The sequence below is a fragment of the Stegostoma tigrinum genome, chromosome 12, assembly GCF_030684315.1.
Source record: "Stegostoma tigrinum isolate sSteTig4 chromosome 12, sSteTig4.hap1, whole genome shotgun sequence".
Lineage (NCBI taxonomy): Eukaryota > Metazoa > Chordata > Chondrichthyes > Orectolobiformes > Stegostomatidae > Stegostoma > Stegostoma tigrinum.
The window spans coordinates 71,495,980-71,520,519 of record NC_081365.1 but is presented as its reverse complement, the minus strand read 5'-3'; the positions used below and the strand labels follow the sequence as shown (position 1 = coordinate 71,520,519).

General features: G+C 40.9%; 1 protein-coding gene across 1 annotated transcript; it reads left to right on the top strand.

The window, feature by feature from the left end:
• Nucleotides 1-240: 240 nt before the first annotated feature.
• Nucleotides 241-19,387, top strand: LOC125457277 (putative potassium channel regulatory protein). The gene is made up of 2 exons (XM_048541266.2): nt 241-908; nt 18,095-19,387. Exons 1-2 carry the CDS (start codon nt 337-339, stop codon nt 18,348-18,350), a joined length of 828 nt encoding a protein of 275 aa, XP_048397223.1. The 5' UTR covers nt 241-336; the 3' UTR covers nt 18,351-19,387.
• Nucleotides 19,388-24,540: the final 5,153 nt, after the last annotated feature.

Sequence of the window (24,540 nt, the reverse complement as noted above, 5' to 3'; positions counted from 1 at the left end):
AACGTTGATCTCGCCAGTGCAATGTAACCTGTATGAGTCTGTGGAAGCCTTTGCTGACTATGATCTGCCTGTACCGCTGATTAACAAAGGTTTTCACTGTATTTCGGTACAGGGACATTCAGTTAGTCAATCGTTATTCCTGTTTGTTGAGGATTTCTTGGCAGCAACATTTCCTGGACACCGTCGTCTGGTCTGTGTACAGCGGAGTTGCTTGGAAACGAGTCCAGGCACGAAGTTTGTGTCTTTCAGTCGCTGTGGGGTGTCAGAACTGTGCACTCCCGGAGGGAGAAATAGTGTCATCGGAAATAGGGTTGAAATAGTCAAAACCCTGCAACAATGAGCAAAGGAGAGATAGTATTTCTGAACGTGGGTGGCATGAAGTTTACTACCTTTGTTGCTACACTTAAGAAATATCAAGACTCGAAATTGGCACGCGTGCTGGACGGAGGCGACCCTGACTTCCGAGTGGTCAACGGACAGCTGTTCGTGGACAGGGACGGCAGTTTATTTAAGTACATCCTGGACTTCCTGCGGACCCGCCAGGTCACTCTTCCTCCCGGATTCTCGGATCATGACAGGCTGGTGAGGGAGGCGGATTTCTACGACCTGCCCTCCCTGGTTGATCTCCTCAACCAGGATCGGCTCAAGCAGAGGCTTGAGATTTTGGAGGTGAGGTTCTCCCTCCAGGAAACCTACTCCTACTTCCGAGTCTTCTGTTCTTGCAACAGTACCATTGAAACATTAGCCGGTCGCATTACAGTGTCTGCCGAGCAGCCTAATCAGAACTGGAATCATTCTTTCTCCGCTCACAGACCCTTGGTTTCGATTCCATTGCAGAGACCTTCTCACCACGATCTGGTCTTCCAGTGTGGAACCGACTATTCGGCTGGGGACGAGTTCTCGACAAGGTAAAGAGCCAATCCCCCAAACGCCCTCTTCCAACATATCTGAACACACAGGAAAGATCACCGGTTCATATCTTTCACCGCCTGTATTGCATCCCAAAGCAATTTACCACCAATTGTTATTTTGAAGGGAGAGATTTTATAGGTAATGCCGCAGTCAGTTTGTGCTCAGAAAGTTGTCACGAAAACATTTGTGGTAATGGCAGCAGTTTTACATATTTTCTAATCAACAGGTTCAGACATGTAATTGCACACCCCTGGAACACGTAGAACTTGAACCTGGACCTTCTAGCTCAGATATAGGGACACTACCACTGTGTCACAAGATCCCACAAGACTTTATTTTAAAACTGATATTGATGGAGGGTTAAATATATTGGCCAGGGCACCTAGGAGAAATTTGCTTTAAAATAGAATCTGAGGGGGCAAGGAGGACCTTGGTTTAACATTGCATTGATGAATTTAATTATTCATCCTAAGAAACCAAATGTGCATTTTATTTTTAATTTTTAAATGTTTAACATTTATGTTTGAGGGTTACTGACAGTAAAATGCAACATGGGTTTACCTAAATATGGATTACGAGGCCTGATAAGGACCACTTTCATTTGTTTGACTGTGCTCTGAACAATTAGGACAGATGTGGCTTTAAACCAAGGGACTGTAGAAGGTGTTGAAATTTCTTGAAAAAAAACACTACTAGAACTCACTGCGTTTATATTGCATTACCACTGAACTTGTTCACATACAAAACCAACAGAAATGTGAGCTGTGTCAATAATTTTGCCTTATTCAAGCAGAGGGGGAGAATGCTAGATGCCTCCGCTCATTGAGTGTGTCTTCAGGGCAGCTTTGTGGGCCTACCGACATGGACTACAGCAGTACCAGAAGGCAGCTCATTACCACCTTCTCAAGGGCAACAAGAGAAGGTCAAAAAATGCTGGACCAGCCAGCTATGGTCATGTCTCACGAGTAAATAAAAAACAAAAACACAAAGGAATGTCCAGCATGTGAAAGGGAAAGCACATAAACTCATTAGTCTTCACACCTTCTACGAGTGGAGAAGTACAATAAAGTACAGAGCAGCTAGCCACTCTCTGCAATTTCTCTTCTTGAAAAAGAAAAGGGAAGCCACCTTCAGGGAGTTTTAAGGGGGTGAATCTTTAACCAGTGAATTAAAGATTGGGAATCAGTGTGTCTGCATTAGAGTTCAAAGGAATCGGAAGAAAACAACTAATCAGTGCCTGTAATCCACAAGAACTGTGGTTCAATGACTTGATTGTACCTTCTCACCTGTAATAGTTGTTTCTTGTCTCTTTCTGTATCCTCTTGTATGTGTATGGGAATATTTTAAAAGCAGTAGACTTAAAGATTCATTAGCAAATTTCTTTTCTGCCTTTGGTTAAAATTGTTTGATTGCAATAAACAGCAACTTTCTTATGAATGATAAAGTCCTGGTTTCATATTCTTGTAACCTGAATTAGGCAGGTAAAACTGGGGAAATTTGAGGGTTTTAATCAAATGTTCACATTTCTGATGACACTGGGCTGGGCCTTGATTTGGAGGGATGCATGACAATATATATTATTATAGTGTATATCGTGTAGATTAGCTCTAGCCACCTTGATTACAAGGGGAATAATAGGTCACACTGTTTTAATGAAAGCTTAAAAAAGTTCAACTCTATTTCCAATTAGTTTCAATAGCAATTAGATCAATTTCTGCTGGTTTTGTATGTGAACAAATTCAGTGGTAATGCAATATAAACAGGCAAAGAGTTTCTGCATTGTTTTCATTTGCCCATTCTCTACATCAAGTATCTAAGGAGATGTCAGTTAACTGAGCCAGTTAAGTATTTAACTACACTAGGTGTGCCATATGAATGCACATTATTGTTTTTCTGGATTTCAATTCAATGTACTCGTAAGACTGCAGTTATGCTGCTATGTTTAAACCTATGTAAGCCAATTTTGGGCACACATCAAAACCAAACTTCATAATTTTGGCATCCGATGCTTTGTCTTTTGACAAGCTTAATAGCATGATCTATTAAACCGATTTTAATTCAGATAGACTTCTGCTAAGTTCAGGGAAGTGACCCCTTCTTCTATAGGATTACTTGTAATTCTAAGTGTGTTTCAAAAGTAATAATTTAGCTGCACTATAGTTGGGAAGCTCTCTGCAGATTCTATATAAACACAGCGTCTCCCAATATTTACACACACATGTGGCCATCTGCAACAAGAAGTAATCTAACCATTGTCCCTTAACATGCAGTGACATTATTATCACTCGGGTTATAATTGACCAGATACCTTACATCATGGATACTGCCACATACTATAATGTAAAATATTCTTCGTGTAGGGGTGGGACTTTGTCTCCATAAGGACTGTATTGTAGGAACTTTGACAAATTCTGTCAATGATAAACGAATCTGTGCTAGTCAGATTGGTGAGGATGAAGTCAGTTTTTTATAACAAAGTTCCTTCCAACTAAAAGATGCTCCTGTTCACATCAACTCTGGACGGCTTCATAGAATAGATAGGGAGAAATTGTTCCCAGTAGTAAAACAAACAAAAATGAAAAGGATAGATTTAAGGCAATTTTCCAAAGAAGGGTGACATGAGGAAAATAAATATTTTTAACTCAGCAAGTAGTTAGGGTATGGAACACACACTGGCTAGATGATTATTTGGATAAAAGTAACATACAAAATTATGGGATAATGCAGAAGATTGACACTTTGGCTCATGGCACAGAAGGTTCATCATCCCTGCACAGGCTGTTCAAATGAAATAAGTATCAATCTTCTGATGATGGTATGATGTACTTTCTGTGTCATGATTCAGAGATCAGTTGTATTAAAGACGTAAGAATAGGCCTAAGAGTTTGTTGGGAAATGGAACTGCACTAGCCATATAAATACAGAGTAAACAAGAGCAGGTCAGAGTCTAGGAATCCTGCAGAAAGTAACTCACCTTCTGACTTCCCATAGCCTGTCTGCCATCTACAAGGCACAAATTAGGGTATGATGGAATACTTTCCACTTGTCTGGATGAGTGCAGCTCCAACAACACTTAAGAAGTTTAAAATTATCCAACATACTTAATTGGCACCACATCCAAAAATGTCCCACTCCTTCCACGACTGATGCTCAATAGCAATGTGTACCATCTTCGAGACGCACTGCAGAAAATCACCAAGGCTTTTTAAATACTGCCTTCCAACAGATGACCACTTCATTTCAGTAGGTCAAGGGCAGCAGGCACACGGGAACACCACCACCTACAAATTTTCCTCCAAGCCAGTTACCATCCTGACTTGGAAATATATTGCTGCGTCATTGGGTCAAAATTCTGGAGCATCTTCCCTAGAATTATTGTGGGTCTACCTAAGGCACAAGGACTGCAGTGGTTCATCACCTATCCAAAGGCAACTAGAGATAGGTATTAAATACACACACAACCAGCACTGCCCACATCTATAATGAATAATTAAAAACTGCTCAGTTAAACCCCACTCCCCCATGTTTTGAGTTGGGGACTGGCAGTGATGGTGGTTTTCACCTTAGGGCGTATTTCAAGAGTCGTGGCCATTTTTACTTTTAATAATTCCATTCATTACTTGGCAAATTCAATATGCAATGCTCTCAAAACAGGCAAGACCACCACCACTGATGCAAATGCAAAGGTGCATTTTTACTGCTACTTCTGTATGACTTTGAAGAAGTTTCTGCATTGTAGTGACATAAAAGTGGCAGTCATTCCAATGTAAGCTCACTCATCTGATTCTGCTGTGTATTAAAGTGGAGAAGTGAAACCATTGGCAATTGGAAAATTGAAACAATTTTTCACTCTGCAGGCAGTTGTATAACTCTAGTTTTTGGCAGGCTGTGTTTTAGGGAAGCTGTGCTTATTTTTACACTGGGCTATATACTTCTTGCATGTGAGCAAAAGCAGTGTGAGTGCCAGCATCTGCCTGTAGTAAACTGAACATAGATAGTCAAGAAAACCCAACACTGTTCTGTCAGTCCCCAGTGTCCCTTGCTACTGCCCTCACCATTTCGTTTCAAAGCCCTTAGCTCCCTTGCGTTGCCTCGACTACTCCTGCAGTCACTTGCTGCTTCGCCTCTTCAGAAGCTGGCATCCTATCACCAATCACCCTTTAATTATAAGTGCGTAGCCTTTGACAATAGCCTCTTTAGTGACTGAGGCATTCAAGGCTCAATATCCCTGACATTCACTGTTTTATTTCAGTCAGGTGTCCCTGATTGGGATCAGATTAACAGCTCCAATTAGGGAACTCATATTCTACGAGGCCAGGCTCACTGACTTTGTCACGATCACTACATTATTCTTTTTGAGTCATTACACACATGGTGTTCTGATTCCTGGGGCGTTTTAACAATAGCTCAGGTTTATCCAATTCAGAATCTGACACAAGAGGCGCATGACAATGGAAGCTCACCTCTTGACCTGGTGCACCTAGGTAGACTTTCACTCCCTTCTTCCAGAGGCAGAAATGGCATGGCAGCTACCTCCATCATGCCCATTTCTGATTCAGACGACTTGACAGTGTTTGATGGAGAGGGTGAATCAACAGGTCCCTGAAGTATTTCTGAAAGTTCCAAGGAGCAGGGCAAGTCTTGCTCCCACCCAGTCTGCTCCCACCAGCTTTCAAATGGTCCACATGCTTATTCAGAACAGTCACACCTACCTGAACTTTATAAGTCACTAGTCTTGATTTCACAATTGTTATGCCTATTTGGGCATGATGTATTTGGGGCAACTTCCATTATTCTTGCACGAAACTTTGTTCCCTGTATCAAACTGTCTTTCTTGTTTGACAGATTTTTGGTTTCAGCATTGGAGTTCCTGAAGCTGTTTAACCCCTCCACCATGGTCCAGCAAGATCAGAGATAGCCTGGTGTGACATCTACTAATTGTTAACAACTCTGCTGGTGTTGTCCCTATAGTTGCATGTGGTGTCATTCTATAAGCAAACAATAACTGTAATAACTTACTATCTATGGTATCTAGTGAGACTAGATTGTTTCGTCAGTGCAGCCTTCAAAGTTTGCACTGCTTTTTCTGCCAGGCCATTGGTATACAACTGTCCTAATATGTCAAATCCCATTCATACCTCCCATTTAGGAGGTAACTAGAGTCCCTTTTGGTAAACGACAGCCCGTTATCTGTGACCAATTTCTCCTGAACTCCAACAGATGTGTACAATTTTTCTATTGTCAGTCCACTGTTTGATGAATAGACTCTGTTCACGTCCAACCACTTTGGGTGGGTGGGCATCGACAATAACTAAAAGCATTGAACCCATGAAAAAATCTACATAGTCGATATGTAAACAAGTCTAAAGTTTAACCGTCCATTCCCATGGATGTGTCCCACCAATGTGAACATGTCTACGTCCAAGCAGGCCACTAGATTACTCCTTGATGATATCCTCATTTTGGAGACCCCCTGGAAGAGTTCAGACAGTATATGACGGTGACTTTTGCTTGGGACAATCACTCTGGTTTCCCGTAACAATATGCCAATATGTAAGCTGATCACTCCAGGTCCAAAAAAAGGTTTTAATTCTAGCTGCAATTGCCATTTGGTTTCCCCACTAATACTAATTGTTTCAGTTTGGAAAGGATTGGATCTATTCTGTGTCCAAAGTCTGAAATTGTTAGCTGTGACTGGTAGCATATCCAGAAAATTCACTGCCATGACTAACTCTTCCACTATGGGGGTGTCACGGGTGATTTATCTGCTAACGGAAGGTGGCTTAATACAATTGCATTCACTATTCGGTCTCCTGAACAGTGTTCTAATTTGTAATTATAAGCACTTAATATTAGAGGCCACCACTGAATGCAGCCTGAATCTATAGCCTCTTCAAGCAGGTTAAATAAGGGTTTGTGGTCTGTGATTATCATATATTTCTGCCCATAAATGTATTGGTGAAATTTTCAGACTCCAAATGTAACTGACACTTCTTCTTTTTCTTTTTGGGCATATTTTTTCATGCCAAACAGAAAAAGCAGCAAGCAACAGACAGAGATAAGCAATCCCACAACCAACGAATTAGTTCTGATCTCTGCAATTTTGCCTCATCCAGTCATTAATGATTGAAGACAATTAAACAATAAGATGGAGACTCCACAAACAACCCCTTCCTCAACAATTAAGCACCTAGCTCATCAATGCAAAAAATAAGGCTGCAGTATTTGTAATAAACTTCAGCCAGAAATGCCAAGTGGATGATCCATCTCAGCCTCCTTCTGAGGTCCCCAATATCACAGATACTAGTCTTCAAGTAAATATTTTCAATCCAACAATGTGAACAATTGTGAATCATTAGCAAATTTGGGAACTATAACTCATCTAAGTTATTTGTTTAAATTGCAAACATTTGAAATCCCAGTGCCAATTTCTATGGTTCACCACTCATTACATCTTACCAACACTCGACATTAGCAAAAGTGCTAGAGGCAAAAGCTATTGGGCATTCCTCTCCAGTGGGACACCAATGAGATAACACCATCCCAATGCCATATGGGGAGGCAATGATTCTGAATACCAGACCTTTCTTGGGATCATACTGTGATCATGATGGTCATTAGAGCATGACAGTTGTTTCTTTACTTCATCGAAAGCTAAGGCTTGTCTGTTGGGCCATTTCCAAGGCTGACCACTTTTTAAGAGTTGATGCAATGGTGCATATGAACTTTCCATAATAATTTACCAGACCCAGAAATAACCTAAGTTCCTGGAGAAACAAAATGACCAAGGTACCTTTGCTCCCCCTCACTTTATCTTCCAATGTTTTGTCAACCCTGTAATTCAAGTAAGTCACTTGAGGGGCCTAGAACACACATCTTTCCTTTCTTTGGCATATGCCTGCCTTGGAAAAACACCCAAGACTGTATTCAAATTCTCTAAAGATCCTTTACTAGTCTTCCTTGTTATCAGGGTGTCATCTGGGTAAATGGCAACCTGAGGTAGAGCTCAAAATGTTTACCATTATCCACTGAAAAACTGAACAGGCTGACGGTACACCTAGTGACAGTCTCGTATATTGATACAAGTCCTATTAATTGTAGCATACTTCTGAGAATTCTAGTTAAAATACGGTTACACCTAAGCATGGCTCATGTCAAGCATCATGATGCATAAAACTCCTACTAGCTTTACATTTAAATCCTCTATCCAAGGAAATGGATATGTACCCAATTGCCAAAAACAGCTGACTGTTTGTTTAAAATGCCCACAAAGATGAACTCATCCCTTGGGCTTCAAAATTTAAATGTTCAGTGCTGCCCATTCTGCAAATTGGACTAGTTTGATGATTCCTTCACTTTCCAGTCAGCTGAGTTGCTTCTACTTTTGCCTGTAGGGCAGATGGCACTGGAAGAGCCTTGCAATTTTGTGGAATTGCTTCCAGGCCAACATGCAAAGTTGCATTGGCTCCTCTGATAGTCCCTAGACCTTCCCTGGAAAACGTCCGGGTATTTAAAAGGACTTCACTCAGGCAGCCATTTTCTAATTGAAAAATTTTGAGCCAATCTAAATGAATCTCTTGCAACCAATTTTGTCCCATCCAGTTTGGGCCCCAGCCTTCTACTATAGGTTGTAACCATAATCTGCAAAAGTTGAAAGTTCTCAGTCTATCTGAAATCTCGCAAAAATTTAAGGGCTGGAGGCCAGAGTGCATGCTATTAAAAACTGATTAGTTGATCACTGATACAGCCATGCTAGTATCGACCTCCATTTGAACTGGATGGCCATTTAACTAGCTGTTTATGTTGATTGGTTCTGATTTGGATGTTGCCAGGCAATTCAATTGTTCCAAACCAGATGCAGGTAGAGTTTTCAGGGCATTAACTCTCTTAAACACCACTGTGGATACTGGCCTATGAATGATCTTTCTTCACTCGTTTAGTAGGACTCTGTAGCTGTCATGAAACCCCATATTGACAGCATTTACAATGTCTTGCCAGGCATGATCGTGAGAAAATTCTAACTGTTTAGCCAAGACTTGGCTTTGTTTTGGAGTTTTAGAGTTACTCTTATCAGGATATTTTGTGAGTGAGGCTGTGTAGTTGCCTGCATTCAGGTAGTGTTCCCCAAGCTCGTGGGAGCTGACGAGGGTCTCCACATCCATTGGAATAGCCTGCAACTCATGTGATCCCATTGCAGCATTTTCCAATGATAAATCCAGTTGTAGCTCCTGTTTGAAGTTCAGCTGAGCTACAGTTAGTATGCCTTTTTGCATAGTCAGATCATTACTCCTGCAGTACTAGACATTCTCTAAATATCTCACGTAAGGTAAAACCAAATTCACAGGCTTCTGCCTGTTGCCCTAACCTAGTCAAAAACCTCTATAAAGATTCCCTGGTTCTCAAATTGCCAAGTAAAAGTGAAAGCGCCTCAGAATTTAAGGAGGCTTGGGATCATAATATTCCTTAACCAGGTCAATCAATTCTTGAGATGTTGGACTCCTAATCACTGAAAAAGCTGAAGGACCAGGTTGTCAAGAGATTTACTCGATTTTTTAAAAATCATCTGCCACAATATGCTTTGCATGGAAAAAATAATGCATTATTTTCACATACCGAGCCTAGGCCTTGACAGCAGGATTGAATGAGTCAATACTTCCCAAACATAAGCATGAGATAAGAAGATGCTTGCCTCCAACTTCAAAACAACTGCTGCAAGTGATTTCTATAGTATCATTCTTTACTCTCACTGCCACTGAAATAAATCTTTAGAGGTCAGCATCCCATCACCAATTACCCTTTATTTACAAATGAAATAGTCTTTGACAATAGCATTGCCTCTTCACTGAGTCAGGTAGTCAGGGCTCAATATCCCTAATATTCACTATTTTATGTCAGACACACTGCCCTGATTGGATTAGTTTAACAGCCACAATTATTGAACTTATGTTCTATGATGTCCAGCTGGCTGACCTTGTTACACTCACTGCACCCTCACTTTCTTTCCAACAGATCCATTCCATTCACCCTTGCTACTTCCTTCAACATTAATTTGCTTCCAGAAAAGCAGGGACTGGATGGGATGGGAGAAATGAAGGTAGTGGCAAGTGGCTGCATGGGGTGAGGGACATAATGTTAACAAGTTGGAAAGGCTATCTTGACACAAGTCACAAGCAATGAGCCAAAAAGAATTTTGAGAAGCAAAGAGAATTTGGTGATTTATAATAGCGAACGAATCCCAGAAATTCTCAGGTACAATTCAAAGTACCATTATGCTATGAACTGTCCCAAAAGGTTAAAAAAAAGTATTCAAAACTAAGCACAAAATGGACCATTTGAACAAAAAAAAATGGACTTACAGTCCAAAGAGTGCATTGTAACGGTCAGAAGACTGTTCAACAATGGCAAATGGAATTTATTCCTGAAAACTGAGAGGTGATGCATTTTGGGAGGACTAAAAAGGCAAGAGAATATACGCTGAATGGTAGGATCCTAAGAAGTCCAGAAGATCAGAGGGACCTTGGTGTGCATGGATATTGATCCTTAAAGGCAACAGGATAGATAGATAACAAAGAAGGGTCTAGGCCCAAAACGGCAGCTTTTGTGCTCCTAAGATGCTGCTTGGCCTGCTGTGTTCATCCAGCTCCACACTTTGTTATCTTGGATTCTCCAGCATCTGCAGTTCCCAGTATCTCTGAGGACAGATAGATAGGTGGCTAAAGAAGGTAAATGGGAAACTTACCTTTATTCCTCAAGGCACTGAACACAAGAGCAAGGAGGTTATGACGAAGCTTTATAAAACATTTGTTAAGTCACAGCTGAAGTATTATGTGTAGTTCAGGTCAGCACACTACAGTAAGGACGTGATTGCACTGGAGAGGACACAGAGGGGATGCACTGGGAAATTGTACAGTCTGGAGTGATTCAGCTATAAACAGTGACCAATAGATTGTGGTTGTTTTCCTTAGAGCAGACAAGGCTGATTGAGATTGAGATGTATAAAAGTTCTGAGGGGCATAGATAAGGTAGATAAGAAAAATGTTTCCCTTTAGTAGAGGGATCAATAATCAGGGGCAGTTTTAAGGCAAGGAGTAGGAGGTTTAGAAAGCATTTGAGGAAACACGTTTTCACCAAGAGGGCTGTGGGTAGCTGGAGCTCACGGTCTAAAATGACAGTGGAGGCAGGAACTAACATGAGATTTAGTATTTAGATGAGTACTTTAGATAAAATGCCATAACACTCAAAGTTTGGCACTGAGTGCCACTGGGATTCAAATAGATAGATGCTTGATGACATGGGCTGAAGGGCCTTTGACTTTGAGCTTTGCAAGAAACACTGATTGTCAGCGACAGAAGTAAGTCTACCTTGGCAAGAGATTTCAATGACATAGTGCCCATGGATTTAAAGGTATGGGATGGGATATAGTAAACAGCATTTTCATGGTACATTTTGGAGAAATTGCAATCAGAGCTCTGTCAACAACAGTCCATAATAATGAAAAGAAAATAACTGTGGATAAGATAATGGAAAAATGGACAGGGACTGCACTTGGACCACTGGTGAAATTTCTCATTATAATAAGGGTCAGTTTGGTCACGATGAGTTCAGAAATGAGTGTACAAATATTGACATAATAGCTATGAATACAGCAGAAGAAATCTTGTAGCAATGGGGTATGTAAAAGGATCCTTGAAATGATTCAATAAATTTTTGCCAGATCAGTAAAACTGTAAAGTGTCTCCACTAATGTGTGCTATACAAGATGGAATTTGTTCCAGATGATGGAAGGATACTAGTCCATATCAGTTGGTTTTGGTATGAATCCTAAAGACCCATTAGTAAAGCGATCAAGCAGCACCAGTACAATCGCCCCTCCCCAGTTTCAGAAAGGGCTACAATTAGAACATAGAACATTACAGCACATTACAGGCCCTTCGGCCCTTGATGTTGGGCCGACCTGTCATACCGATCTCAAGCCCATCTAACCTACACTATTCCATGTACGTCCATATGCTTGTCCAATGACGACTTACATGTACCTAAAGTTGGCGAATCTACTACCGTTGCAGGCAAAACGTTCCATTCCCTTACTACTCTCTGAGTAAAGAAACTACCTCTGACATCTGTCCTATATCTTTCACCCCTCAATTTAAAGCTATGCCCCCTCGTGCTCGCCGTCACCATCCTAGGAAAAAGGCTCTCCCTATCCACCCTATCTAACTCTCTGATTATTTTATATGCTTCAATTAAGTCACCTCTCAACCTTCTTCTCTCTAATGAAAACAGCCTCAAGTCCCTCAGCCTTTCCTCGTAAGACCTTCCCTCCATACCAGGCAACATCCTAGTAAATCTCCTCTGCACCCTTTCCAAAGCTTCCACATCCTTCTTATAATGCGGTGACCAGAACTGTACACAATACTCCAAGTGCGGCCGCACCAGAGTTTTGTACAGCTTCACCATAACCTCTTGGTTCTAGAACTCGATCCCTCTATTAATAAAAGCTAAAACACTGTATGCCTTCTTAACAGCCCTGTCAACCTGGATGGCAACTTTCAAGGATCTGTGTACCTGGACACCGAGATCTCTCTGCTCATCTATACTACTAAGAATCTTACCATTAGGCCTGCACTTTGCCTTCTGGTTACTCCTACAATTAGTTCTACATTTTCAGAGCACTTGAGTGTACTGCAGTATTGCAGTTGAACAAAGGGAACTATGGAGCTGTGAGGGAGGAGCTGGACAAAGTTCAATGGTTTAATACCCTATCAGGGATGGCAGTGGAACAACAATGGCAGGTATTTCTGGATGTAATGCAGAAGGTGCAGGATCAGTTCATTCCAAAGAGGAAGAAAGATCTTAATGGGAGGCAGGGGTGGCCGTGGCTGACGAGGGAAGTTAAGGACTGTATAAAGATAAAAGAGAAGCATAACATAGCAAAGATGAGCGGGAAGCCGGAGGACTGGGAAAGTTTTAAAGAGCAACAGAGGATAACTAAAAAGGCAATACGTGGAGAAAAAATGAGGTACGAAGGCACGCTGACCAAAAATATAAAGGAGGATAGTAAAAGCTTTTTTTTAGGTATGTGGAAAGAAAAAAAACAGGTTAAGACTAAAATTGGGCCCTTGAAGGCAGAAACGGGTGAATTTATTATGGGGAACAAGGAAATGGCAGAAGAGTTGAATAGGTACTTTGGATCTGTCTTCACTAGGGAAGACATAAGCAATCTCCCAGATGTTGTAGTGGCTGAAGGACCTAGGGTAATGGATGAATTGAAGGGAATTTGTATTAGGCAGGAAATGGTGTTGGATAGATTGTTAGGTCTGAAGGCTGATAAGTCCCCAGGACCTGATGGTCTGCATCCCAGGGTACTTATGGAGGTGGCTCTACCAATCGTGGACACATTGTTAATTATTTTCCAATGTTCTATAGATTCAGGATCAGTTCCTGTGGATTGGAGGGTGGCTAATGTTTTCCCACTTTTCAAGAAAGGAGGGAGAGAGAAAACAGGGAATTATAGACCGGTTAGCCTGATGTCAGTGGTGGGAAAGATACTAGAGTCAATTATAAAAGATGAAATTACGAATCATTTGGATAGCAGTAACAGGATAGGTCAGAGTCAGCATGGATTTACAAAGCGGAAATCGTGCTCGACTAATCTTCTGGAATTTTTTGAGGATGTATCTATGAAGATGGACAAGGGAGAGCCAGTGGATGTAGTGAAACTGGACATTCAGAAAGCCTTTGATAAAGTCCCACATAGGAGATTAGTGAGCAAAATTAGGGCACATGGTATCGGAGGCAAAATACTGACCTGGATTGAAAATTGGCTGGCTGACAGGAAGCAAAAAGAGTAGTGATAAACGGGTGCCTTTCGGAATGGCAGGCAGTGACCAGTGGCGTTCCACAAGGTTCGGTGCTGGGACCGTAGCTATTTTCAATATACATTAATGATATAGATGAAGGCATTAAATGTAATATTAGCAAATTTCCTGATGACACAAAGCTGGGTGGCAGGGTGAAATGTGAGGAAGATGTTATGAGAATACAGGGTGACTTGGGCAGGCCAGGTGAGTGGACGGATGCATGGCAGATGCAGTTTAATGTGGATAAATGTGTGGTTATCCACTTTGGTGGCAAGAACAGGAAGGCAGATTACTATCTAAATGGAGTCAAGTTAGGTAAAGGGGAAGTTCAACGAGATCTGGGTGTTCTTGTACATCAGTCAATGAAAGCAAGCATGCAGGTACAGCAGGCAGTGAAGAAAGCTAATAGCATGCTGGCCTTCATAACAAGAAGAATTCAGTATAGGAGCAAAGAGGTGCTTCTGCAGCTGTACAGGGCCCTGGTGAGAGCGCACCTGGAGAATTGTGTGCAGTTTTGGTCTCCAAATTTGAGGAAGGACATTCTGGCTATTGAGGGAGTGCAGCGTAGGTTCATGAGGTCAATTCCCGGAATGGCGGTACTATCATATGTTGAAAGATTGGAGCGACTGGGCTTGTATACACTTGAGTTTAGGAGGATGAGAGGGGATCTGATTGAGACGTATAAGATTATTAAGGGATTGGACAATCTGGAGGCAGGAAGTACATTTCCGTTGATGGGGGAGTCCAGAACCAGAGGACACAGTTTAAAAATAAGAGGTAGGCCATTTAGAACAGAGTTGAGGAGAAACTTCTTCACCCAGAGAGTGGTGGATATATGGGATGCTCTGCCCCAGAAGGCAGTGGAGGCCAAGTCTCTGGATAGTTTCAAGAAAGAGATAGATAGAGCTCTTAAAGATAGTGGAATCATGTGTGATGGGGATAAGGCAGGAACAGGATACTGATTGTGGATGATCAGCCATGATCATAATGAATGGTGGTGCTGGCTCGAAGGGCTGAATGGCCTACTCCTGCACCTATTGTCTGTTGTCTATTGCATGCAGGCAGGGAGGCTTTCACTAAAGTCAAAGTCTCAGAAAGAATTTGGCAACTCTTAAGCTATAAGGTCAGGTTATCAGAAACTAGTTTCAATCCGGAATATATGGTTTATTATAAGAGAGAAGGAGCTTAATGAATGGAGCAGTCAATTGAATAGCATGGGAATCAAACTGTTCAGTTAACTCAGTTGGCTGGTTTGTGATGCAGAGGGATGCCAACAACATGGGCTCAAATCCTGCATTGGCTGAGGTCACCACAAGGACTCTCTTTCTCAATATCTTCCCTTGCCTGAGGTATGTTGGCACTCAGGTAAACCACCATGAACTATTCTTCTGTAAGGCAGAACAGCCCCCATGGGGTACATACCTTTACTTTATAGAAAATACCATAAATACCCAAATGTTGAACAGTTCTGAGAATCAGACTGCCACAATTGACAGTTTGTCCGATGCTATGCAGATCAGTTCTGATAGCCAATATGAGGCCATTTGTTCTAAAGAACAACAGCCAAAAGTGGGTATCAAAGTCAAATATTTAGCAGAAGGGGCTAGTCAATGGAGAAACATGACTATTATAGGTAGAGTGGGACGAACACTGGAAAATATATAAGCTGATTTTGAATATACAGGATAGAGTGTGGCAGTGCAGGAAGTTAAGATAATGGATTGGGAACATGAAGTACAAAGGTAGAAGGCAAGCAAATATAGTACAAGCTCAAATAGTATGTCTGGGAGGGCCCAAGTCCCGAGAAAGAGATCATGAATCATTGAAAGAAATCGTATTTAAAAGAGGTCAAACAATAGCCATCCAAAAAGCGGTAGAAAGCAGGATAGAAGATGTAGTTTAACAGGACAAAAAAGGAAAATTACTAGGAGCACGATCTCTTGTGATTTGGAAGTCTTCTTGATCACAGACAAACTAGGAGGCAAGTTAATAAAAGATACCAAACAATAAGAACTACAAAGCTGCAGAGGATTTGGGGTTTAAACAGAGGTGCCAGATCGGGGTCATACTTACCTAATACATATGCGCACAAGCACTGAATAGGCACGATAGCACTTCTAAGGCTAAAGCAAGGCTAGTGATATGACGGTTTGATGAAACTGGGGGAGAAAAATATGAATAGATTAACTGACAGCAGGAAAAGCATTTTGAAATTATTTTTGGCTTTGTTAGCAACAAATGCTTACAAATCCAGATCAATTTATATTAAAGGTGCATTTCTGCAGGGAGATCAATTTAAGAGGGAAATGTTTCTTTGTCCCCTAAAAGTAGCACCAAATATACTGGACATAGTTTAAAAAAAAGTGTATCTGGCCTAAATTTTGCCTCTAGAGTTTGGTACTTCTCAGTCAGGTCTGTCTTATTAAAATTGTTATATTAAAAGCTGACCCTATCGTGTTTTACTGGCTTCATAAGGCGCAGCTTTTAGGTATCTTTACACTGCATGTAGATTATTTTTTGTGTTGTGAGAACGAGTTTTAGAACATTGTCAGAAACCGGCTTAAAGAGAATTCAAATTGGAAGTCAAGCTTCTGGGGCTTTTAAATATAGCAGCCTGAAAATCAGGCAGAATTGTTACTATGCATTGGCCATCTTATTTGGAAAAGGTAAGACTCATTGCTATTGGTCAAAGTCATAGTCATAAGACAACAAGCAGCTTCCAAAACTGAAATGGAGGACTTGTGAAGCCTAATTAGAAAGGTGAATTAGCTGGGCACCCAAACAAGGCCAGATGTGGGATTTGAAGTATTAGAGTTGAATCATATAATCCCTAGAGTATGGAAACAGGTCCTTTGACTCAACAAGTCCACATTGAGCCTCTGAGCAACCCACCTCGTCTACACATCCCTGAATACTATGAGCTATTTAGCATGGCCAATCCACCTAGCTTGCACATCTGTGGGCTGTGGGAGGAAACCCACGCAGACACAGCGAGAATGTGCAAACTCCACATACAGTCACCCGAGGGTGGAGTCAAACCTGGATCCCTGGTGCTGTGAGGCAGCAATGCTAACCACTGAGCCAACATGCTGCCCAACTGAGTACAACTATGAAAAATTAAGGTAGAGAATATATTATTTTTACAGATAAAACATTGGAAAAATTAAAAATGGAATCTTTTTTGAAATTATCATCATTGGGAGTTGGCAGGAACATGAAACTTATTGTTTTTAAGTGATCCTTCTCATGCAAATCTTTGTGATAAGATCTTCAGCACAGGCATGTTTACAGTTTTTCTTGTGGCAAAGCAGGACAATTTTGGAAAATGAACACAGATCCATCTCTTATCCCTACAGCCATCTCTTTCAATACGCTTTGATGAGGCTAAACAAACGGGCAAAAACTTAGCAGATGGAATGCAATGCGGAGAAATGAGATTATCCATGTCTGAGAGAAAAAAAATGAAAGTGTTTCCCAAAAGGTGGGAGTCTGGGAAGAGTTGAGCTTCAGAGGAACTTGGGTGTCCTTGCTCATGAGTCACTGAAGGTTAACATGTAGGTACAGAAAGCAATTAACAAGCCAAATGGTATGCTGTCCTTTATTCAAAGATGATTTGACCATTGGAATAAAGGTGTCTTACTGCAATTATATAGCTCCTTGGTGAAAGTCCACATTGTAGAGACCAAAACTGCACGTAATTCTCAAAGAAAGATGCACTTGCCATGGAGACAGTGCATCAAAGGTTCATTAAACTACATTCTGGGATTGAGGAGCAGCCATATGAAGAAAAATTAAACAGATGAGTCCACATTTTCTAGAAGAATTAAGAGGTGATCTCATTCAAATGTAAAAACTTCTTACAGGGCTTGACAGGGTAGGTACAAAATGAATATTTCTAGAATCAGAACATATACTGTCACAATAAGGGGCAGGCCATTTGTGACTGAAATTAGGAGGTATGTTTACACTTGGAGATCACTGAATCTTTTGATTTCTCTGCCTCATAAGGCTGTGGAGGCTCAGGGATTGCATATGTTCAAGACTGTGATTGATAGATTTCTACAAATTAAAACATCAGAATGGTGTAAGAAAAAATATTGCTGAAGTAGATGATCAGCCATGATCTGTGCTGGTACAGATGTACTGTACCAGCTGTACTGCTTGTTGAATGGCAGAATGGGTTTGAAGGGTTAAATGGTGTCAGTCTTTTCCTGTTTGCTATCTTCTTAAACAGTTTTGTTCTGAATTCAATGGATAAATTCATGATTAATAATTATTAATTCCTCTAACAGTAATTAATAAATTGTATCATTTATTTTCAGGTATGTATCCATTCAACCTGATCAAAGAAAGCTTATCAATGGCAGCAATGTCTTGGGATTATTTGTAGACACTTTACTGAGAGAAGGGTTCCATCTTGTGAGTACTCGCACAGTTTCTCCCAAGGAGAAGATTGAATGTTACACATTTGAACGAACCAGGAGAACTGAACTTCTCAACATGTCAGTTGAACAAGAAGGAGCAAATCAGAATGCAACACAATTCAAGGCAGAAAAATCGCAATCTAAAAGGAAGTAACGGATTCCACAATATAAGAACTCCTCGTCTTAGTTGCTATTTCCTTGAGACCGAGGATGACAATTTGAGTAAACATATACGGAAAGTATATGGAAACTGGTAGCAATCTATCATCTTGGTCATGATTCATCCACTACCTGCATCCACCTATCATCATCCCACCTACCTTCCCTCAGCCCCACCCCTCTTCCCCTATTTAATTCCCAGCTCACCCCCACCCCAGTCCTGATGAAGGGTCTAGGCCTGAAACACTGATTCTCCTGCTCCTCTAATGCTGCCTGCCCTGCTGTGTTCCTCCAGCTCCACACTGTGTTGACTCAGTCAGGCCAACATACTTCAAAGCTCCTGAAAAAAAACAGGTCAACAACAGTAGATACTTTGGTAATTATATTATGTAACTATATCCCATCATATTGTGGAGCCCCTTCGTTAGTTTCTCTTCAGTTATCACATGGAATGGTGGATGTATTGTGCCTACTACAACCAAATAATTTCCTGAAAGCTGACAATGTTTTTCATGTTTTGAACCATTAAACATGGAATGTTTGAGGAGAAAGAGATATAGATAACGCATAACTTTGACTTACAGCAGTCCACATTTTGTTGTTTCATGAGAGAATATCTACTTATGTGTACTGGTAAATCAAGCTTCTAGGTGGGATATAAACTCTCTCTAGAGTCACTTGCAAGCCTAAGAAGCATAAATATGTTCCCCACCCTTAAGCAGAACACATAAAAACAACTTTAAGTACCTGGACAGTTTGGCTTTAATAATTAAGAACCAGGAATCAGAATCTTTGTCAGATCATTCGGTGTTTTGATGGAAAGGCAAAAATAATTTTTTTAAACTCATCTGCAGGTATGATTGTCTGAACATATTGTGTAAACAGCCTGAAGGTATGCAAGCCACTTACACAATAACTTCTACAATATATATGGAAGGATTTAATCAATTAAAGAGTAATAGAAATTTAGCTTATAACAATGTTTAAAAGGAAGTTCTAGACACCATAGAAATCCTGCTTATTTTAGTGGAACTAAATGCCAAACACACAGTGGAGGTGCTTAGCAAAACTATTGACTTGCTTGTCGTGGGTCAGGTGCTGATGTTAAACTGCCTGAACTCATCAAGCATAAGAAATAGGCATCTTCTGATAAATTCGTTAATAGGGTCTTGCAGATGCCTTCTGTATGGCAAGAGTTGAAATCTGATAATCATGAATTGAATTTCTACAGTTCATCTGTTTTTGGAAAACACAGATGCATTCATTCTCAAAGCTCATCCTTTACAATGGCAAGCAAGATTTCAAGAGATCTTTTCTCATTATGCCTTGAGTATCTATAATTCCGTAGAAGTACAATTACGGATTGGAAGCCAATTATGTTTACCTTCCATTCCTTGTCGACGAGTGTTGAATTTGTTGATGTACAGTACTCATTTGCTTTGATTTTCCTTTCATACATTTTGGCTTCTCTCCTTTTATTTTTCCCATTGCTGCTTCTGTTTCACTGTTTTTCACTCTTGTTGCTCCTTTCCTAGTTTTTAAATCACTTTTAGACCTCATTCTTAAGAGAGAGGATTGTCGAGTTCTATTACTAGATGGCATTTGTGCCAAATAAGAATTGATGACATCATGGGGTGTTTCCTCTGCCTTATGCCAAATCAGATAGAAAAAAAATGACAAAGCCAGCCAGCCTCAGTACAAAGGTAAGCATGGTTAGATTAGAAAACTCTTTTAGCATTTCAAGGGCTGCACTTTATTTAGAAGAGCTCTATATTTATTCCATGAACGGCCTTTGATTGCTTTCTGTTTCCTTCTAAATAAGAAAGTAGGCTCATAGTTTGTTTTTAAAAACAGAGACAGGGCTTACATTTTAAGCAGAAAGTAGGTCTGACATTGTTGACTTGCCCCCAGAGCTGGCTTCTTCTCATTAAGAATTTTCATCACCATACTAGGTGACATCATCAGTGGAGCCTCTGATATCTGATGTTATTATACTCCGTTTAGAATCTGTACCATTACAATTTATGACTACTGAATAACATTGCATCATTGGAGGCTCCATTGATGATGTCACCTAGCTTGGTGATGAAATGTCTGTACGAGAAAGCCACCTCAGTGAGCAAGTCAACAAACTCACCCACAACCCGAGCTACAGATCTTTGCCAAAACTTTAGAAAGTAGCTCTCCCTTCGGACAATTGAATTTTACAGATCTCAACACGGAGACTGGTGCTGTTATTTATCTGGTTGCTTTGGAACTCAGAGCTGTCACCTAATTGGTGTTTAACAAGGTTTCCAAGTGTCTACCACCAAGAACTTGGAATCTTCTATAAAGAGCCACTGTTACTTACCATGATGAGTCACTGTGATGTGGCCTTTAATTCTAACAGGTTATTGTACCCTTTGGGATAATGCTTCTGTGAGTTCTTGTAATTTAAGAACTAGACAGGAGAAATGTAATACTGGAAGATTTAACATAAGCTTATTACTGTTCCTAATATACACATATAAAATGACAGGATCAACTATGTCTGAGCTAATATTAAGCTCGTCGGTTACAATAATGACCATACTTCCATCTGTGTCATGCTTCAAGTAGCCCCAGTTAAGATGGAATCTGAAACCTTTATATTTTCAGGTTACATAGTTATGATATCTTGATCATGTCTCTTAAAGCTATACTGAACACTAATTGAGACACATAACATAGCAACATGGTGTGAGTTTAACAATATGGAAAGCTTGATCCTCTTTTGAAATTTGCCTTTCACTCTGTTCATGTATACTTCATCCATGTACGTGTGTGTGTGTGTGTTAAATATTTTTAATGGCATCAGTTTTATGGAGTTGTATGTTGTGTTGGTCACTTGTATCTTGTTCTGAGATCAGGATTAGCCTTTTGAACCATATTTCCACTGTGTACATGCTCAAGGTCCTTTGGTATGAAGGTAAGAAGAAAAGTTGCATAGTTTTTGGCTATGTGTGACAAGCCGTATTTGTTAGAGATCATGCTGGTTTGGTGTGCTTAGACTGTGGCTATAATTTTAGTTGCACCTAATAGATGTAATTGTTTTTGGCTTGCAACCATGGCTTCATATTTGCATCCATCTGAAATTAGTGTGTCAATGGAATGGCCTTTTCTCTTGCCCAGAAGATCCAGCTTGAAGTTTTCAACTTATGTAGCGTCAATAACTAGCTCATTGATTCTCTGTGAATTACATGTTGGAAAAGTTACATTTATGTCCTTTGTTGCACTCTGACAAACTAGTCATTGACTTTTGGGATTGCCATCTGTACATCAATATGGAACCTGTTATTCCTGAAGTTAATTTTTACATTGAGCTGGTCTTAGAAAGCCTTCCAGATCTTAAAGGACCATCCACAGAAAGAGTAGATGTACTAATTCTGTGAAGTCCTTTCTTATCAATCACAAATAAGATTTGCAGTGATAATGGGAACTGCAGATGCTGGAGAATTCCAAGATAATAAAATGTGAGGCTGGATGAACACAGCAGGCCAAGCAGCATCTCAGGAGCAGTACCCTCTTCTGCAGACCATCTATTGCTAGATCTGCAAAGTAGAACCACATGCATTGCTTGCTACAATTGATACCATTGGTTTTCAAGTCCATAATTAAACGACTGCATCTTTATTTTAGACGTCCTTGCTTTGTTCTTGGAGTAGAATGCGATGCAGTGTTTGTTTATTTCTTTCACTGGTTTTGCTTTTTTCTTTATTTTCCTCCTTTCTGCCTGCCCCTGCTGCTTTCGTTGTAGCTGCACATTTCAGCCATTAGATAATGCTCATGCAGAATAAAGAAAGACTTCACAATGGCTTCCCTCCACTTCTGTGAATTTTGAGTAGAATGGTGGAACCAACTGATCTTTATACATTAGCCAGTGTACTGATATGGCACATGCAGACTTCCAAAGGCATTTGAAACAGCACTGCACAAAACTCAAGAGAAAATTCACAATTCATGAGGTAAACCAGACAACAGCAACATTTGGCTGGCCCAGCATTTATTGCCTATGCCATTTTGCGGCACTGTCTTCTCAAACTGTGTTGGAGTTAACCCAGTGGCACTGATGGGTAGGCAATATATTTTCAAGTCAGGATGATGGCTGGCTTAGTGGGAAACTGGTAGGTGGTGGTGTTCCTATGTATCTCCAGCCCTTGTATTCCTGGATACAAGTACCCATGGATTTGGAATGTGTTGTCTGAAGAGTCTTGGTGAATTTTTGTGGTACATCTTGGAGATAGTACACAGTGCAGCCACTTTGCTTCAGTGGTAAAGGGAGTGCATGTTCAAGGGTGCGCTACCAAACAAGCAGGTTGCTTTGTCCTGAATGATATTAAGCTTCTCAAGTGTCATTGGAGCTCCACTCATCCCAGTATGTTGGCTGGGTGGATGAGGAGAAATACCATTACTCTCTTGATATGTGCCATGTAAATGGTGGTCACAGCCTTTGGTGAAATTAACATGGGTTCTGAATCAGAATTTATAGCCTCTGACCTAGATATATGCCTACACAAAGCAGGTAAGTTTCTGGTCAATGGTTACTTTCTTTTTCTTTGGAAAAGAGTCACCGTCTGGCACAAATGCCACTTCCCATTTGTCTACCTAAACCTAAATATCATCCAGGTAAAGCTGGATTTAATCACAGACAGCTGTGGCACAAGTAGTGTTAAAGATTGTGCAATCACACTTCAGACATTATGATGGAGCTAAGTTCTCAAATGAAGTGGTTGAAAATAGTTAGGTCTAGGCTATTACACCGATATCCAAAAACCAACACAGTGGATTTTCAACAACTACAACATTTTTCTTTCTGCTCGGCAGGACTTCAAACAGCAGTCCACCTTCCCCTCTCCCCGGTCAACCCTGCAGTAACAATAGAACATAGAACATAGAACAGTACAGCACAGAACAGGCCCTTCAGCCCACAATGTTGTGCCGACCATTGATCCTCATGTATGCACCCTCAAATTTCTGTGACCATATACATGTCCAGCAGTCTCTTAAATGACCCCAATGACCTTGCTTCCACAACTGCTGCTGGCAACGCATTCCATGCTCCCACAACTCTCTGCGTAAAGAACCTGCCTCTGACATCCCCTCTATACTTTCCTCCAAACAGCTTAAAACTATGACCCCTCGTGCTAGCCATTTCTGCCCTGGGAAATAGTCTCTGGCTATCAACTCTATCTATGCCTCTCATTATCTTGTATACCTCAATTAGGTCCCCTCTCCTCCTCCTTTTCTCCAATGAAAAGAGACCGAGCTCAGTCAACCTCTCTTCATAAGATAAGCCCTCCAGTCCAGGCAGCATCCTGGTAAACCTCCTCTGAACCCACTCCGAAGCATCCACATCTTTCCTATAATAGGGCGCCCAGAACTGGATGCAGTATTCCAAGTGCGGTCTAACCAAAGTTTTATAGAGCTGCAACAAGATCTCACGACTCTTAAACTCAATCCCCCTGTTAATGAAAGCCAAAACACCATATGCTTTCTTAACAACCCTGTCCACTTGGGTGGCCATTTTAAGGGATCTATGTATCTGCACACCAAGATCCCTCTGTTCCTCCACGCTGCCAAGAATCCTATCCTTAATCCTGTACTCAGCTTTCAAATTCGACCTTCCAAAATGCATCACCTCGCATTTATCCAGGTTGAACTCCATCTGCCACCTCTCAGCCCATCTCTGCATCCTGTCAATGTCCCGCTGCAGCCTACAACAGCCCTCTACACTGTCAACGACACCTCCGACCTTTGTGTCGTCTGCAAACTTGCTGACCCATCCTTCAATCCCCTCGTCCAAGTCATTAATAAAAATTACAAACAGTAGAGGCCCAAGGACAGAGCCCTGTGGAACTCCACTCACCACTGACTTCCAGGTAGAATATTTTCCTTCTACTACCACTCGCTGTCTTCTGTTGGCCAGCCAATTCTGTATCCAAGCAGCTAAGTTCCCCTGTATCCCATTCCTCCTGACCTTCTGAATGAGCCTACCATGGGGAACCTTATCAAATGCCTTACTGAAGTCCATATACACCACATCCACAGCTCGACCCTCATCAACTTTTCTAGTCACATCCTCAAAAAAACTCAATAAGGTTTGTAAGGCATGACCTACCCCTCACAAAGCCGTGTTAATGACTCCACTTTATCAACAGCTGTTTTAA